This window comes from Vulpes vulpes, chromosome 4 (genome assembly GCF_048418805.1).
Source record: "Vulpes vulpes isolate BD-2025 chromosome 4, VulVul3, whole genome shotgun sequence".
In the NCBI taxonomy this organism is placed as follows: Eukaryota; Metazoa; Chordata; class Mammalia; order Carnivora; family Canidae; genus Vulpes; species Vulpes vulpes.
In genome coordinates, this window is record NC_132783.1 from 64033147 (window position 1) to 64052116 (window position 18970).

The 18970-nt window shown below is 34.2% G+C and overlaps 1 protein-coding gene across 5 annotated transcripts in view; it reads left to right on the plus strand.

The window, feature by feature from the left end:
- The window catches only part of ARID4B (AT-rich interaction domain 4B), a 148046-nt gene that overhangs the window by 56891 nt on the left and 72185 nt on the right, over positions 1 to 18970 (plus strand). For all 5 annotated transcript variants that reach the window (XR_012001063.1, XM_072755938.1, XM_072755940.1 and 2 more), the window contains exons 3-7: positions 3332 to 3442; positions 6090 to 6155; positions 10105 to 10195; positions 12985 to 13064; positions 18639 to 18730. Coding sequence is in view for 4 of the 5 variants with exons in the window: in XM_072755938.1 (XP_072612039.1) it covers positions 3332 to 3442; positions 6090 to 6155; positions 10105 to 10195; positions 12985 to 13064; positions 18639 to 18730 (440 nt within the window). In the remaining variant the exon portion in view is untranslated. The remainder of the gene's footprint in view (positions 1 to 3331; positions 3443 to 6089; positions 6156 to 10104; positions 10196 to 12984; positions 13065 to 18638; positions 18731 to 18970) is intronic.

The window sequence follows — 18970 nt, forward strand, 5'->3', positions numbered from 1 at the left end:
TTACATTCGTTTAATGACTTGTTTGCCCACCTTGACTGTTTCATAATAGTAATAATAATTGTTAATAGCTAAATACTTGGGGTATCATAATTGAGTGCTTTTTAATATTGACCATGTTTTCCTGTTGTGGACACTGAAGCTTAGAGAGGATTAGTAGCCTACAAAAACTCATCTAGTTAGTGTAAGAAATAGAGCTGTGGTTAGGACCCTGTCTTTCTGCCTATGCTATTACTCTGCTTTATTACCTTATGTTACACTAATGATAGAGTGGTAATTTATGCTCTGCTAAAATTATATACACAAATCTGACCGTGTAGGTAGGTTATGGATTTCATTTGTTTTCCTGTAGAAATCCCCATTCGTATTTTGGTTAGCATAGTTTCACTTCTAGATGATTAAGTGAATAAGTGATTAAGTGAATAAGTGTCTCATTTTGACCATCTCTATAACCCCCCTGCTTTGAGAAACACTCAACAGAGCTATACAGAATTCAAATTCTTAGGTTTGTTTAATGATTAAAATTTAGGAACGGAAAAGTTAACTTATGTAAGATGATACAAAACAAAATAATAGAGGCAGAAGTAAGATCACATCATAGATCTTTGCTTTTCATATGTTGCCTTTAACAGATTAACACTGTTCTAACAATTTATTTCAGTTTAGTAGGCAGGTGTTTATTAGACTTTGATTTCCCTTCTCAAGTATTTTTCTAATAGATATTTTTCTTTAAGGATTTTGCTACTTCCTTTTCATGTATTTTAGCTTGAATGAAGGGAAATATTACCGTTCCAAATAATAATTTACCTCTACAATATTTGAAGTAATTATTTCTCTTTTCTGTTAGCCTGGATTTTTATGTTGATAAGGATGTGAGATGGGCTTGGTTTGGGGAAAAAAGCTCCTCTTTCAAATTTAAGTTGAATAAATCTGCCCAATAAATGTACTTATAGCTTGCTATCATTGGAATATTGCCAGGGTTTGGTATGAATATTAATGAAAGTAATATGCAAATGGGTTTCTGTATACTAGAAGTCTAAATATATTACTATTCTGTTCCATTTTTTTCATAATTCTCTAATAAAAATATCTAAAAAGCTTATCACTTCTTAAGTATTTGTTTCTGAGTAGGCACAAATGTGCAATTTTTGTTTTCTTGTTTTTCTACATTTCACAATTTCATGTTCCTCATCTGTATTTATTTAACTATTTGTCTATAAATAAAATTTGCTGGCTAAAAAAAAAGCAGGATGTGTTAATGGGAGAGGTTTGCAAGTTGTGGAAAGTAATGTCTGTGGTCGTGAAGACAACCCCACCATTTGCTTTTGTAACAGTAACACATAATACCAATTGGACCACAAAGTGAATTGATGAAATTTTCTTAAAATTTGTGGGTGAAGTGCTGTGTGTCTGTTTCATGTTCTTGCTATAATCAAGCTACTAGCTTGTCTGGAATTTAAACAAGATTTTGACCAAGGAAAATGGTATTTTAACAGGGTTAAGGCAAATAGGTAAAGTAGAAAAATGAATCTATTAAGTTTACATGCAAGAGCAATAAAAAGTTACCAAGTTGTAGTCAGTGATATCAATAAATTTAAGTAGTAGTAATTCAGAAATTACTGTCTTGCTATGATGGTATACTTCTGTAATGGCGTAACTATTGAAATATGGGCATTTTCCTAGTTATATATATATATATAATATACATATATTCATATATATATTCTTTTTTTAATTAAACTTTTTTTTTTAAGTAATTCTACATTTCAATGTGGGGCTTGAACTCACAGCCCCAAGATCAAGTGTTGCCTGCGCTACTGACTGAGCCAGCCAGGCACCACTCCCCTATGTAGATTTTAAAAACCATATACTTAATATATTTTGTGTTCATTTAAAAAATGCTTTTCATGAAATAAATAGGATGTGAAACAAATGGCTACTAAGGAGGCCACCCTGCTATTTTTAGGTGTAGCATCTTTGTTTTGGTTTATTGTGTCATCTCCCACCTATAAAAAAGGTTACTACAATTATTTGATTATATACTTTTGGTATAGTATTAGGACATATATATATATTTTTTGATCACTCCTAATGTGTATTATCCACAACTGTTGGGTTGAATTTATTTTAAGATCCAGATGAAATTTGTATTTTCATCATTCACTGCTATATTAACAGCGTTTTTCCACTTCGTGTTCTATAGAATTTCTGCAAGATGTTAATAGAGAAAAAGCATTTTTTTTGGACAAATAGATTAGGAAATGATGAGGCAGAGTAGGAGTTCGTTCGTTCACTAAACGGATTTTCCCAAACTCTCCCCTCCTTTTTGGTGTGGGGCATCTCAGGATATTAGTACTTCTTATAAAACACTTTGTGAAAAGTTATTTACATAGTCTTTCTTTGATTATGCAGTTGATTAATATAAGCAGAACTCTTTAGAATTACAGATCTTACACAGAAGTGTACCTGATAATGGAGTGGCTCTGTCAGTTAAGCATCTGCCTCTGGTTCAAGTCGTGATCACAGGGTCCAAGGGGCTCTCCCTGCTCAGTGGCAAGTGAATCTGCTCTCCCTTTTCCTCTGCCCCATCCCCCCAACTCATGCTCTCTCAGATAAATAAATAAAATCTTAGTAAGAAACGTACCTGATTGTAAAGAGAGCAGCTAGATTAAGACTATTGAAAACTAAATCATACACACAAAATGAAACTATATCACATGTGGAAACTTAAAATATTTCACATATAAGGGTAAATAAACAGTGAATCCATGCCAGAGCATTTAAGACTTCCAAGATTGGATTTCTTAGAGTTTTTTCCAGATATTTGAATACATGTAATTCCTCCCACCCCTTGTATGTTACAATTCTTCCTTAGAATTGTCTAGATAGGAATATGACAAAAGTGTTCTGAATTTGGGTGGTGGCTAAAATGTAATCTAAATATTAAAAGAAATTTTCTCAGACTTTGAGACTTTTAAGGATCTGCCTTCTCTTTAGGTGGCCATATAGTAAATAAAGATTTAAATGAATGGGTAGATGGGATGGTGGATAGAATGATAAACTTAAGCTGATTCATATCATAGACTATATGTATTTTGTATAAAGCAAAAAGACACATTTTTATTTTATACGATGTACATTTAATTAGGTTTTTTTGACACTTAGATTTTACTTATCTTTAAGTTTGAGTATTTTATGGATGGTTCTTGTTAACAAATACATTCAATTATGACAACTTTTATAGCCATAATGGGATTAGATCTGCCAGACTGAAGTCTAATTGTGCTAAAAAATTAGAGACTTTAAATCTAATTATATTTATTTGCATTTTTAGGCCCTTGATGAGCCTCCCTATTTGACAGTGGGCACTGATGTGAGTGCTAAATACAGAGGAGCCTTTTGTGAAGCTAAGATCAAGACAGCAAAACGACTTGTCAAAGTCAAGGTGCAGTATATGTAGATCTTATAAATTATATGTTCAGTATTTGATATTTAAACTTATATTTGTTGGGGGGTGGGTATTTAAGACTTTTTTCCTGCAAGATGAGTTTAGTTTTCATATAAGGGTTGTCAGATACCTGAAAACAACGCATTATTTGGGGGTTTTAAAGTATTCTAATTAGAATGAAGTTAGCTTATTACAAATTGGTATTTTGAGTGCCATTTCAGTATAGACTTGGTACTGTTTGTGTTGTTAACCTTTTAGAGCTGGAAAGGATCTTAGAAGTCATGTAGTTTAATTCTTAACTTTAGACCCCCCTCTCACCATTTTAACCATCAGATTGAGATGTGATTTATAATTGATGGTATTTTAGATAACAATAAAATAAGATAGATCTAGTTGTTATTTTCGTTATTCTCTACGTTTCTTTAAAATACCTTTCTTAAATACTTACGTTTTGTCTCAGGTAATGCAGAAGAAGAAATGTAATTGTTTATATTTTAGTAAATTATCAGTGTTGAAAAATATAGGACAAGTGAAATATTTGAAGGTAGATATTTATTCATTTGTCAATTATTTACTGAGTGGTTAACTGTGCAGGTTAGACAGGCCTATTTGGTGGGAAGGATGATGGGGGATATGAAGATGACCTGATCTTTGTCCTCAAGGGAATTATAGTCCAGTTTACCAGATACCCTGTAAAACATTGGTTTGAACATCACCAAGTTAAACAGGCCACAGAGCCTGTTGTATGTCCATTGGAGTGTTTCACATTCTCTTCTGGAGCTTTTTACATGTATCGTAGGCTCTTTCCTTCTGCATGGATGTATTGAAAAAAGCTTCCTGGGTAGTTCTGATTTACACTCCTAGTTAAGATCCATTGTGATAAGACCTTTAAATTAATGGCAAACCTGTAGGAGTCTAGTCTTGGCCACACCATGCCTTTAGTTTTCACATGTGTGGTGACTGTGAGCTCTTTAGTGATTTGATTTTTGTGGGTACTCTTACTGTGTTCTCATAGTGGCATTCCCTGTTCTGATTTCACACACTGGTATTCCCTGAGCATTCTTTTTTTTACCACTACTATCTCAGAAATGAAGAGAAAGTTTTTTTTATCAGTTTCCTCACTCTTCCAAACAGAACTCCTGTGAGCACATTGCAAAACCTTACTGTGAATTAGACAAAAGCCCTCCTTCCTGGTAGATAGCCTCTTTAGCAGAGCTTGTCATGCAGGTAAGACTTCCGTGTTAGAAAAAGGTGTTCCTTTTGGACAGGAGCAGTTTTATTCCAGGACCCATGCTTTGGTTTGCAGAGCACAGGCTGGATTTTAGCCCTGACTTGCAGTCTTAGCTGGTTGTTGCAGTATATGAATGAACCAGCTAAATGGCATGTCTCACTCCTGCCATTTCTTCCTATTAATAAAAGGAAGAGAGAGAACTGTTGGTCTCTACTGCCTCTGTTGATAGCACAGAGTACCAGTACCTTGTGCCTTGTAAATAATGAACATCTAAAACTTGCTAATTTTTTTGGCTACTCTAAAAATCTGTTTATAATTCAAATTATTTTCTCAACAGATATAGTTGTATACTTCTCTTCTGGTTTATGATTCAGAGTTAATACATTTTCAACAATTTGTTGATGTACTTTTATTCCTTAATCAGTTTTCATTTATTAAACATTTACTATATGCTAAGCACTATATTAGGTATTGAAATTCTAGTGTTAAAAAAATCTGATCTCAATTGTAAAATGGCTTACAGTCTAAGTGAGTGACAGAGATACCTAAACATATAATTTGAATACAGCCTGGTAACGCTTTTGTGTGAGACAAAAATGCCTAGGATGCTGTGACATCTCTTTTCAATAACTGGTTTGTGAGTATATTATATAGATCAATTACCAAAGACATCTGATAAGACCATGTTGATGGTTCAGTCCTTGTAAGAACTCTTGCTTTGTATAGGGAAAACAACTTTTTCTACATTGAATACTGGAAGCTATCTTATTCTTCACTAATTAGTGAAGTATTTAAACTTGAGCCCCTATTTTAACTTAATCTCCTCACATCTGGTTTCCCATTCTCTGATTTCTGTACTGATAGAGAGTACAGTAAAATTCTGGAGTTTGCCTGAGTTTGAATCTCAGCTGTAAGATGTACCAGTTCTGTGATTTTGGACTGGTTACTTAGTCTCCTCAGTTTTATTATCAACAAAGTGGGAACAATCATACCTACCTAGTAAGGTTGTTGTAAAGATTAGATGTTTGATGCTTGATCCTGATGCTTAGCTCTCAGTAAATGTTTGTTTCTACTACTTATTATTAAACTAGGCCTTCACAGAATGATAAAGGACCTAATAGTCTAAGGTCTCCACCTGTTTTTCCCCCCTCATTGTTTTAGGAAGAGAAATGATACTACTAAAATTATAGCTAATGGTATTGAATAAAGTCTAATACATGAAACACCAACTGATTTAGTCTGGGAAATTGTTTAATAAAATTTTCAGTTAATCTACTTAGGGATTGAGATTTTATATACACTAGATAGCTGTGATGGATTATTTGTAGTGAAAATGCATTCATATGTTGATGAGTTTGCATCACCTGATTTTTTTTGTGTGGGTTTGTTGCTAATTAAATTTGTGATCTTTAGGTAACATTTAGACATGATTCTTCAACAGTGGAAGTTCAGGATGACCACATAAAGGGCCCACTGAAGGTAACTCATTTATTTATAAATTATTAATTCTAATACTTCAATGGTAAACATTAATATTATACATGGTTATTTCTTTTTAATTCATTTGCTGTTATGAGTTGATAAACATGATTCTCTCTAAATAGACCAGTAGAAAACAATAGAATGTTCAGTGAAACTTTTTTGCGATAGGAAAATCTGTGTTCAGAAATGAAGTGAACATAGAAGAAACATTGAATGCTTTTTATTTACTCATCTGTTTGCATTTCACCACATTGCACTTCCAGAATTAATAGGTGATGAAGTAGTGATTAAGTGATGGAGGTTCTGTGATGATGTGAATAGTGAGGACAAAAACCCAACATGTTAACCTCAGAGCTAGTGCTAATTCTTTGAAGCAATTACGGGCAAATGGAATTTTGTAAGGGTTGTCAGGTGATTATTAAAGTGATAAGCATGTTACATATAGATTTATTTATTTGCATTAATTTCTTCTCACTGGAGGGTGAAATAGGTACTGTTCTATTTTCTACTAGTGAACAAGCTAAAGGGAATGTGTGGGTAGCCACTGTGTGCTCTTTGGCCCTTTCTAATGTTTAAAAATTGGACAGTGGCCTGCCTGGGTGAGTTTTAAGAAATGCTAACAGAATTGAAGAAACATCTATAGATGCAAAAAGAATCCTTTGCTGCAGCTATACTTTTGGAGGAATTACATATGTGTATCTGCCAGTTGTTTATGGTTGATTTAAAGACTTTAATTGAATCCCCAGAGCTTTAGTGGGTACTAAAGAGAGCTAATAACACTTGTAATTTAAAAAAATCTTGCCTTATAAAAATTGTTTTCCACCATTTCTGTTTTGTAGGTGCCATCTTTAATGTTACGTGCACATGTTCATCATTTGCAGGGACAAAAGACAGAACATGTATACTTAAAATGTGATGCTTGCCACCATTGATGTATTTTATTTATTTATTTATTTATTTATTTATTTATTTATTTATTTATTTATTTATTTATTTTTGCCACCATTGATTTAAATAGCACTTAGTATGTGCTAATGCTGTGCTAGGTCTTTTACACATATAATCTTATATAATCCTAACAGCTCTTTAGAGAAGATGACACTAAAGGCGGTAATCTGGTCATGCCAGCCGGTAATGGCAGAGCCAAAATTCTGATAGGCTTACCCCCTTGTATTTGAAGCATGTACCTTCTGAATGTTCAGAACCCAAACACTTCTGTACAATATTTGCATTTTTGCCTTGGAAGCACCAGCACACCAGCATAGCTCTAGCTGCCCTCCCTGTTCATGTGGCTGGGGCCAGTTCTGACCAGCTACAAAATATGCCTAGTGTTGTGATGAAATAGAAAAGGCAACCACTTTGTATCCTCAAGCCCTTTTTTTCTCCTTCTGCTCCTGCCTCTTTATGGCACAGTTGGTTTATTTTACATGTTTGGTTTTTCGTACTTTATTAAATTGTTTTTTGTCTATGGTTAGGGCTTAGGACCATTTTGATTTTGACATAGGCAGGTATATTAAATTTTGATCCCAAGATTGTTGAAGTATTTTTTTTTTTTTTGGGTGTGTGTATAGATTTTGAATTGTTCCCTGTGTACTTCCATAGCTTTAAAAAGTGTCAGCATTTGGATAAATGTTTCTCTTCGAGGAAATAAACCTACCAAAAGTGATGGTCATTTGATCTCAATATATTTTCTAATGAGTTCACATGAAATATAATACCTAGACTACTTATTAAACAAAAAAATGGTACCATGTATTTGACTGTAGTCATTTAATAAAGGCTCTGTTAAAATTCCCCAGCATCTCCTTCCCCATTTTGGGCATTGTGTGGGGCTAACAGTCTTTCTCTGAACAAGTTTATTTTTTGTTATCACCATAAAGACCATATACTTGTATTTTATTTTTATTGGGGGTATGATTGACGTGTACCATTATATTAGTTCCAGGTGTACAACATAATGATTCGATGTTTGATCAATACAGTAAGCCTCGTTACATCCATCATTATACATAGTTGAAATTTCTTTCTTTCTTTTTTTTTTTTGCTTGTGATAGAGACTCTTAAGATTTACTCTCTTAGTAACTTTCAGATATGCAATACAGTATTATTGACTGTGGTAACCATGCTGTCTGTACATTACATCCCTAGGACTTATGATATTTTGTACGTTTACACCACTTTTACCTATTTTGCCCACTCCCCACTCCCTTCCCACCTTCTGGCAATGACCAGTCCATTCTCTGTGTCTATGAGCTTCTCTTTGTTTGTTTTTAGATTCCACATATAAGTGAGCATATGACACTTGTCTTTCTCTAACTTATTTCTCTTACCATAATGTCCTCATAGCCTATCCATGTTGTCCCAGAATGGCAAGATTTCCTTCCTTTTTTTTTTATTTTTTAAAAAGATTTTATTTATTTATTAGAGAGAGAGAGAGAGAGAGAAAGGCTGAGACAGAGGGAGAAACAGGCTCCATGTAGGGAGCCTGACGTGGGACTTGATCCTGGGTCTCCAGGATCACGCCCTGGGCTGAAGGCAGCGCTAAACCGCTAAGCCACCAGGGCTGCCAGATTTCCTTCCTTTTTATGGCACACACACACACACACACACCTTTCTTTTTTTCCCCCCTTTCTGTATCCATGCATCCACTAGTGAGTACTTAGGTTGCTTCCATATCTTGGCTGTTGTCAATAATGCTGCAGTGAACATAAGGGTGCTGATATCTTTTTGGATTAATGTTTTCATTTTCTTCTTCTTCTTTTTTTTAAAGGTTTTATTTATTTATTTGAGAGAGAGAAAGTGCACAATCAGGAGTAGGGACAGAGAGAGAAGCATAGCAGGGAGTCCAATGTGGGGCTCAATCCCAGGACCCTGAGATCACAACCCGAGTGGAAGGCAGATGCCTAACTGACTGAGCCACCAAAGCACTCCAATGCTTTCATTTTCTTTGGATAGATGCCCAGTAGTGGAATTGCTGGGTCATAGTTTTATCTTTAATTTAAAAGCCTCTATATTATTTACTATAGTGGCTGTACCAATTTACTTTATATTCCCATCAACAGTGCACAAGGGTTCCCTTTTTTCCATATCCTTGCTAACACTTGCTTTTTGTTGTCTTTTTGGTAATAGCCTTTCTAACAGGTGTGAGGTGATATCTCATAGTGATTTTGATTTCATTTCCCTGATGATTAGTGATGTTGAGCATCTTTATATGTACCTGTTGGCCATGTGTGTGTCTTTGGAAAAATGTCTGTTCAGATCCTCTGCTCATTTTCTAATTGGATTATTTGGTTTTTTTTGCTGTTGAGTTATAGGAGTTCTCTCTCTATATATATATTGGATAATTAACCTCTTATCAGATATATGATTTGCAAATATTTTCTCCCATTGACTAGGTTCCCTTTTCATTTTGTTGATAATATCCTTCACTGTGCAGAAGCTTCTTAGTTTGAGGTAGTTACAAAGACCATATAAATGTAATTATTGGCGTTTTGAAAATATTTCAAATGCTTGTTATTAGTGGTACATTATAACTCTTAAGGAGATATCAAAGCTCTTTCTTAACTGTTTATACTGATCCCCAGCCTCTTCGAAGGAGGAGTGGTAGTATGTGGTAAGACTAGTCACTTTTTATAGATCGTGGTTCTCAAAGTGTGGTCTGGGGAACCTCTGAAGACTCCTAGAACTTTTCAGGGAGGTTATAAGAGCAAAACCTGATTTCATAAAATATTTAGATATTATTTACCTTTTTTTTACTATGTTGACCTTTTTAATGATGATATAAAAACAGTGGTAAATAAAAGCTGCTGTTACCTTAAGACAAGTCACATCAGTAGTTTTTTTATTCTTCACCACCATGGATTTGGTTAAAAAAAAATAGAAGCCAGGTTTTGGTTTGTTCATTTGTATTCTAAAAGTTTTTCTAACTTTTTAAAAAATACTTTAGGTTGGAGCTATTGTGGAAGTGAAGAATCTTGATGGTGCATATCAGGAAGCTGTTATCAATAAATTAACAGATGCAAGTTGGTACACTGTAGGTAAGGGAATAAAGCTTTTAAAAATTATTTTCAAAGATAATACAAATAAAAATTTCCTTGATATAGTTCTTCTCCTAATGCCATAGATACTCTTACTGTTAATGTTTTTTAGATGGATTTTTTGTTTTTGTTTTTGTTTTTGCTATTAATGTTTTTTTTTTAATCTTTCCAGGTCTTTAGAATTTTTATTTCATAAGTGTGTGTATAAAATATAATTTGAAATTAGTATATATATTATACAGTTGAATTTGTAGCTTTTTTCACTTCAAAGTGTATCTTAGAGAAATTTTTTTCTATCTTAACCATTTTAAAATGTACATTTTAGTATGTTCATGATGTTGTGAAAAGAAATTTCTACTAATTGTAGTAGGTTTCATAACATTTGATATACTATAATTTATTTTCTTTTACTGATGTTGCCAGTTTTCTTGCTATTACAATAAATGCTGGATTGAGTGTCTTGAACATGCATATTATTCTTGTATGTCTCTGATGTAATGTGTATGTAAGGATGAGGCATAGTGAAGTGAAATATACTTTAAAACTTAAGTAGGGAGTCAAAACTGCCTTCCTAGAAGACGGTATTCATTTACACTTCTGTGGACAGTGTATGAGTGCAGTCATATTCCCAGCCCAGGCAAAAGTTGTTAGTAATCTGTGAAAATATTTGCCCATCTGGATAGAGAGTAGTATCTCAGTTTTGTTTTAATACTCTCCCCTTGTGATTACTAGTGATATATTTTTTCATGTTTATTGAAGGGAATATCAGTTTATTTGCATTTTCACTCATTTGACTTGCCATGTTTTTTTCCTTAAAGATTGATTGATTGATTGATTGATTGATTTTAGAGAAAGCACGTGTGTGCAAGTTGCGGGGAGGGATAGGGAGAGAGAATCTTCAAGCAGACTTCCCACTGAGAGCAGATCCCAACTTGGGGCTTGATCTTATGGTCGAGATAATGACCTGAGACAAAACCAAGAGTTGGAGGCTTAAATGACTCAGCCACCCAAACACTCCTTTTGAAATACCATCTTCTAGTATCTTCCCAGACTCCCCCTTGTCCTGTTGGGATGGTTATATTTTCTTATTTTTAGGACACAAGATCTTTACATATTATGAATATTAACCCCTGAATACCTTAGTTGCAAGTGTTTTTCTTCTGTTGCTGCTTTAGTTTTATCTCTGCTGTCAGTTTTCATATTGTCAGTTTTTCCTGTGGTCACCTTTTCCTTTGTAGTTTTAGTTTTGAATCTTTAAAAGGGCTTCTTTCTGTCAGTATTACAAATTCATATTCCCTTATATTCTTCAATTTATAGTTTTGTTTTGCAAATAGCTGTTTATATCACCTACATTTTTTTTTGAACATTCTGAAATGTCAGATTTTCCCCCCAATCGATAGTAGATATACTGGTATAATAATATAATAATAAAATTGAATGGGAATAATTCCTACTCTTATAATACCTCATAGATGAGAGTAATTAAAATGTCTTCGATGTCAAATTTTGATGGAGCTTAGAAATAGTTTACATGAGTTTTGTTTATATTTTTGTTGGATGAGAAAAAATTTGGTGAAGAGAAGGGAAATTTTAATTTGAAACAGGAAAGTTTGGCTTCATGTAGGTAACAAGACTGAGTATGTTCTGTGCAGTCTATGTGGTAATTATGTACGGTAGTCAGTCTTAAATGTGGCATTTTTATCCTTGAATTTAGTTACAACATTAAAAAATAAGTAACTAAAAGTTACTTATCTGGTCTCACATAAAGTTTCACTTAAAGAAACTAATCTTGTTACTTAGGTAAAAACTGCTATATCTAAAATCAAAGCCTCATAATTTTATTTAAAACAGAGGTATGTTTTCCCCAGGATTTGTGAGGGATGTAAGTATATGCTAAAAATTATAACTAAAATGTGCATATGTTCTGTGTATGTATAAACTTACAGTAAATTTGCTGTAAGTTTCTTTCTTTTCTTTTCTTTTCTTTTCTTTCTTTTCTTTTCTTTTCTTTTCTTTTCTTTTCTTTTCTTTTCTTTTTTTTCTTTCTTTTCTTTTCTTTTCTTTTCTTTTCTTTTCTTTTCTTTTCTTTTCTTTCTTTTCTTTTCTTTTCTTTTTTCCTTCCTTCCTTCCTTCCTTTCATTTTAGTTCTTTAAATAAATAGTTTTCAGTGGGGAGCAGATTTGTCACCCAGGGAACACTTGGCAATGTCTTTAGACATTTTTGGTTGTCACAAGTGGGGAGACACTAGTGGCATCTAGTGCTGGAGGCCAGGGAAGCTGCTAAATATCCTATACTGTTCATCCTATAGTGGTTCATGAAAAAGAGTTAGCTGCCCCGAAATGTTAGCAGTGCTCAGGTTTAGGAACCTGCTTTAAATAGTAAAAGCAGAGTTATTTTTTAGGGTCTGTCTGAATATATAAATTTGTACTCTTTGTTTTTTGGTAAATCTGTCAGAATTCACCAGTTGGAAAACTTTCCTTTACCATGTTGAAAAGGGTTAATTAGCGTTTAAATTGTTTCTTCCTAAAATGCTAACTTCTTATTTTTGTTTAGTATTTTCTGATCAGGGAAGATATTTTCATTTTAGGTATATTATTTCTTTATCATTAGAAATTGGAAAACATACACTGTATTTGAAGTTGTCAGTTAAAAAAATGTGAACTGAATTTCAAATGCTATCTTCTGAAATAATAGTTCTCTTTGCACTCAGAAAATTAAATGATAATTTATATTGTCTTGTTAATTTTTGAAAAATCCTTCAATAGTTTCCATTTTACTTTCTCTCGTAGTTTTTGATGATGGAGATGAGAAGACACTGAGACGATCTTCACTGTGCCTGAAGGGAGAGAGGCATTTTGCTGAAAGTGAAGTAAGTAATCATTTAATGAATGACCATGTTTCAATATTTTGTATTAAGGGGAGCATATTTTTCTTTCTCAACTCAAGCAACTTACATGTCATTCAGAAAAATTCATTAATACCATTATCATGTAGTCTGTAAATCTTGTTTAAGGCCTTGTGTTTGAGCACCAGGTGATACTTTACTGTTTGTCCACAGTGAAAATGTAATGAGCTTGTTTAAACTGTTATCTTTAGGCAACTTTTATGTAGACTCTAATTTTAAATAATTATAGAAAAGAGATGTTTGGTTTATAATTCATTTGAGCCCTTTGATCATTAAAGGATCTGTAGATATTATAAGCAGTCTCTTACTACTACTACCATTACTGGCTGACATTATAGCCCCTCCTCAAAGATGCCTTGCCTGACTGCCCTTTCTAAATTAGTCCCTGCCTTTTAGATTGATTGAGTTTTCTTCATAGCTTGTATCATTCTCGGACTTCAGGATATGTATATGTGCTTAGTTATTTGTTTATTGCCTGCCTTCCTCACTAGAATGTGTCATAAGGCAGGGATTTTATGTCTTCTTCACCACTTGTCCCCATTTCCTAAAACAGTGCCTGGCATAGAGTAGGAACTGAATACATGGTAGTTCGATGAATAAATGAAGTGCTTATATTTGCCAGGACTTTGTTCACTGCTTTACTTGCATCATCACATTCACAACATTGTGAAGTAGAGAGCATTATTATCTTCAATTTACAGATAGTGAAACTGATGGTCAGAGCTGGTTCTCAAACCAGTATTTTCTAAAACCAAAGCCATGCTCTAGAACCGAAAGGTGTTAAGTTACTAAGAATGGAGGGAGGGTTCACAAAGTTTTGTACATTAGTAGCTTGGAACCCAGAATTTCTAAAATGGACACATTATTAAAGTGTTACAATCTCTAGTCCAGCCTATAAATGTTAATTAATGCACAGTGTGGCCAAACTATGATTTCTTTTTTTCTTATCACTATTTAGAACTGTGTTTCTTCGGGGACATTTTAATATTAAACTATTAGACTTTATTTTATGTTTTCTTGTTTTGAAAATATTTTCATTTCCCTTAATTAATTGAGTTCCTATTGGAATTCAGACTTTGGAATAGGTTCTGTATATTACACTCTGGCCTATTTTTTCAGTATTATATTGTACCATTTCCTTGTACTTCTTTTTTCTTTTCCTTTTTTAAAAAAAAAATGTGTACCCAACGTGGGGCTCGAATTCACAACCCCGAGATCAAGAGTCACATACTCTTCTGACTGAGCCAGCCAGGTGCCCCATTTCCCTGTACTTCTGTCTTATAAGACTACTTGGTATTTTCAGATTATGGTTCATATTCTTTTCTTGGTTTCTGCTGAGCACTGCTTCTCTTAACGTTCCTCTATGATGTCTTTGATGAGCTTTCTAACCAAATTTGATCGCTTTCTCCTTTGATCCTTTGCCACTTCTTTTATTCTTATTTGATAGTTTTTTTTTATTACTTTTCTTGTTTTCCCTGTAAGATTTTAAGCTGTTTTGGGGGTAATAGCCATGTTTTTGTCATTTCGATAAGCTCTTCTTTTCCCAGTGCTGTTTCTACACAAAAGCCTTCAGTAAATATTTGTTAAAATGCAAAGGTTTAAATATAGGAAGTACATACAGCTTTAGAATTTGCAGTGAATATGGCTTTTTGCACTGATGAAGTTAACAATTCTTTATAAGTTTATGAATTCTTCTTTTTTTAACGTTTTATTTATTTAAGTCATCTCTACATTCAGTATGGGGTTTAAACTTACAACCCTGAGAGCACACTTTTCCAAATGAGCCAGCCAGGTGCCCCCTCCCCCCGCCCCCCAAGTTTATATAATCCTTAGAAATAATTTCATTTCCCTTAGAACATATGTATAGATATATATAGTGAGTGAATATGGGGGCTTGAAGACTTGATTTTTCATCTGCTTAGTTAAGGCATGTGCCTTACTTATTTAATCCAGAGAAATATCTAAAATAATTTGTTTTACAGTTAGGAGAATTAATTCATAAGACAGTTGTAGTGTAAAGACTGAAGTAATCTGAACAGGTAGCTCAGTGTTTCTCACTTTCAAGGAGAACCACTTTTACTGTGTGTGACTACATGTGCTAGACTTTATGTTTTGCTAGAGGGTACTTGGAATACTAGTGTATTTGTTCCTTATCCCATTCTCTTAAGCCAGGTGCTATATTAGGTATTGGAGACACCTTACTTGGCTAAGCCAAATAGGGAATTTATCTTTGAGTAACTTATCATCTGTTGGAAGAGAAAGAGCATTAATCTAACAGTCAAGTATTTTACAATTATAAATGTACTGAATTCTGTGATAATTGGCCAGGAATGTATTTAATCTGCCATCTGTGTATTCCTTCCCTTTATTTGATATTTTTGACATTTTCAGAAAATGTTTTTAATTTGTTGAAAGATTACTCAAAGCATTGTTATTATCAGTGGTAAGTTTGGCCTTTCAGCAAAAAGCCACATCAGACTCGCAGTGTTTGGGGTCATTAATTCCATTAAGAGGCTACAAACCAAAAGACTTAAATTGAAGATTTCCAGGCAGCCCGAGTGGTTCAGCGGTTTAGTGCCTCCTTCAGCCCAGGGCCTGATCCTGGAGACCCAGGATCGAGTCCCACGTCAGGCTCCCTGAATGGAGCCTGCTTCTCCCTCTGCCTGTGTCTCTGCCTCTCTTTCTCTCATGAATAAATAAATAAAACCTTTAAAAATTTGAATATTTCCATGATAAGAGATCGCAGAGGCACTTCCGTCAGTCTGAATTCCAGCACTAACATCACTGGTTCTCTCTTACTCGTTTAGTGAGAGTGTCGCTGCTGCCCATTTCTACAGAGCACATTATTCAGAAGTAGTTTCATCAGCTGGTATTTGTTGTATATTTACTGTATGCAGTTGAAAACTCTAAAGAAAGGTTAATAAAATCTCAGTGCCTTATTTCCTGCAGCCCATTTAGGTAACAGTGACATAGGCATGTTTCCCCTAAGCCTATGGGATTTTCTTTTAGCTTTCAGTATAGCTGGGAGCCTCAGCTTTTTGCTCTTTAGGCTTAGAGAAGACACATTCTACCCTTCCCTTAGTCTTTTCTTTCATTTGAAATAAAGGTACTCCTACTTTCCTGGATGTGGTTTGAGGCCAGGGACAGAGATACTGCTTTTTACTGTTCCCTTTATTACATAGGGAGAAAAATCAGAAATCCTGGATATTTTCTTTCTTGTAACTGGTAACTACTAGATGCTTAAAATAGAAATCACAGTACTTAATAGAAGTCTGCTTTCACAAGAGCAACCTTAATTTTAGGGGAGTGAGGTGGGGCATTTAATCTTCTGTTAGCTTGGCAGAAAGTGAATCCAGATTAATTTATTTTCTCTGCTTACCAAATATAGTACTTTGAAATTTTTTTGTTCTTGGGAAGCATACATACTTAGGAGTTAATGACAAATGACTTCTAAAGAGATTTTGTTTGGCATGTTATTGTAATTGTATTTGGACCAACTTTTGCCTCCAAATTTTGTTTTGTTTTGTTTTTGTTTTTTTAAAGATTTATCTATTTGAGAGACAGAGAGCAGTGGAGCAGAGGGAGGGGGAGAGAAAGAATCCTCAAACAGACTCCCTCTGCAGAATGCAGAGCCCAACATGGCACTCAGTCCCTCAACCTTGAGACCATGACCTGGGCTGAAATCAGGAGTCAAATGATGCTTAAACAACTGAGCCACCTAGGCGTCCCTCCAAATACCTTTAAAATGCTTGACTTAAAGTAAATTTGAAAGATTAAATTTTATGCCCTATAAAAGTTAATAGTTTTTGTCTGTCTTCTGAGGGAATTGATCTTTACTTCGTTTATCTATATCAGTATTCTTTGTTGTTGGATAGATAGATCTATGTACCTCAAGTACATTTATATATATTCTAATAAGTCATGCAACATAGATTAATATGCTTCCCCCTTTCACCTTTTATTTTTTTATTTTTTTAAAGATTTTTAAAAATTTATTTATTCATAGAGACACAGAGAGAGAGAGAGAGAGAGAGAGAGGCAGAGACAAAGGCAGAGGGAGAAGCAGGCACCATGCAGAGAGCCTGATGTGGGACTCGATCCAGGGTCTCCAGGATCATGCCCTAAGCTGCAGGCGGCGCTAAACCGCTGCGCCACCGGGGCTGCCCCCCCCTTTCACTTTTTTAGTTCACCATTTGAACAAAATTATGTTTCAAAAATAAAAGTCAAAAATTTCCTCTTAAATATTCACATAAGTTTATATTTAGATATCTGATTTTCTTTTTTTTTTTAAAGATTTTAATTATTTATTCATGATAGACACAGAGAGAGAGAGAGGCAGAGATACAGGCAGAGGGAGAAGCAGGCTCCATGTAGGGAGCCGGACATGGGACTCGATCCAGGGACTCCACGATCACACCCTGGGCTGAAGACAGGCGCTAAACCGCTGAGCCACCCAGGGATCCCCGATATCTGATTTTCTTAAAAAAATCTGAGTTGATGTATATATGCCCTTTTGTATAACACCCTGGTTTCTAACTTTGAGAAGTCTGAAATGCTCTGTAATAGCAGAGGTTCTATTGGAGGGATGAAAGAAATAGCAACTATGTGGAAGGTTTTAAAAATGCAGAAAAAGTAGGATTATAAAAAATTGATATTCAGAGGATTCAGTTGGTTGGGATAGCATCTTCAAGTTGATAATTAACTTTTTAGTTAGATAAACCTTTGCAGAAAGTAATGGCAAGAAAAATCTAAGAAGTACCTGATATTGAGAAATGAAGGAAGTCATTCCAAAATCACTTTTTTCTTCATTCTGTTTTTAACCAACAACCAATTCCTCACCTGGAAATCATTGTTTTATGATGGGATGAGGGACAAAGGGTTTGACATGAACTGTCAGTTGACAATAAGAAATGTTTACTCATTGATCATTATCTACATATCAACTACCACATTGGATGCTGCAGATTGAAAAAGAAGGGAAAATTAAATGTAGAAAAGTCAATTTTTACATTTTCTTTAAACAGTTTATTGCAGAAAATGTTTACAAAGTAATAATATATCCTATCTAAAGCCTTTTTTCAAACAGTTGATGCTTTTTGGGGGATTATTTTGCTTGTTATTTATTAGGAATTCTATATTATAGATATGATTCCCTTTAAACAAAAAGAAATTTGATTTGCAATTGGCTCCAATTCAAGTGCTAGGTCCTTACATATAGATTTCTTATCTCTCCAGTGTATTTTCTATTGAACTATGTTTTGTTTTGTATTTTAATCATTCTTAGAAGTCAGCCTTCAAATAGATAATGATACCATGAAGAAAGAACAACTTAATTTCTTTTCACCTGTCCTCCCTCAGTAATGGGTTCATTTATCTTTGAAATGACAGCTGTCTATCTTTAGGAAAGTTGTATTTTAGTCTTCCATGGGGGCAGTTTTTAATCTTCAAATCTGAGCATATTCTTAAACTAATTTGGTTTAAAAAGGAAAAAGAACTTGAAACGTCATAACTTTGATGGGTTTATGTTCTTACCCACAGACATTAGACCAGCTCCCACTCACGAACCCTGAACATTTTGGCACTCCTGTCATAGGGAAGAAAACAAATAGAGGAAGAAGATCTAATCATATGTAAGTCCATTTTCATAACTGTTAGTTGAACCTGAATTTATTTCTCCTTATAGTATTTTTTTAAGAGTTACTAATTTGAAATTGTACTTTGCAAAATGCTAACTGGATCTCATACTAATTTCAGACTCCTTAGCACAGATGTTTGAGATTCTTTATGCTCAGCCAACCTTAACAGTTGTATATCTACCTGCCAGTTTTCCCTACATGTATCTTGGTGCTGTAGTCAGAATGGAACCAAAC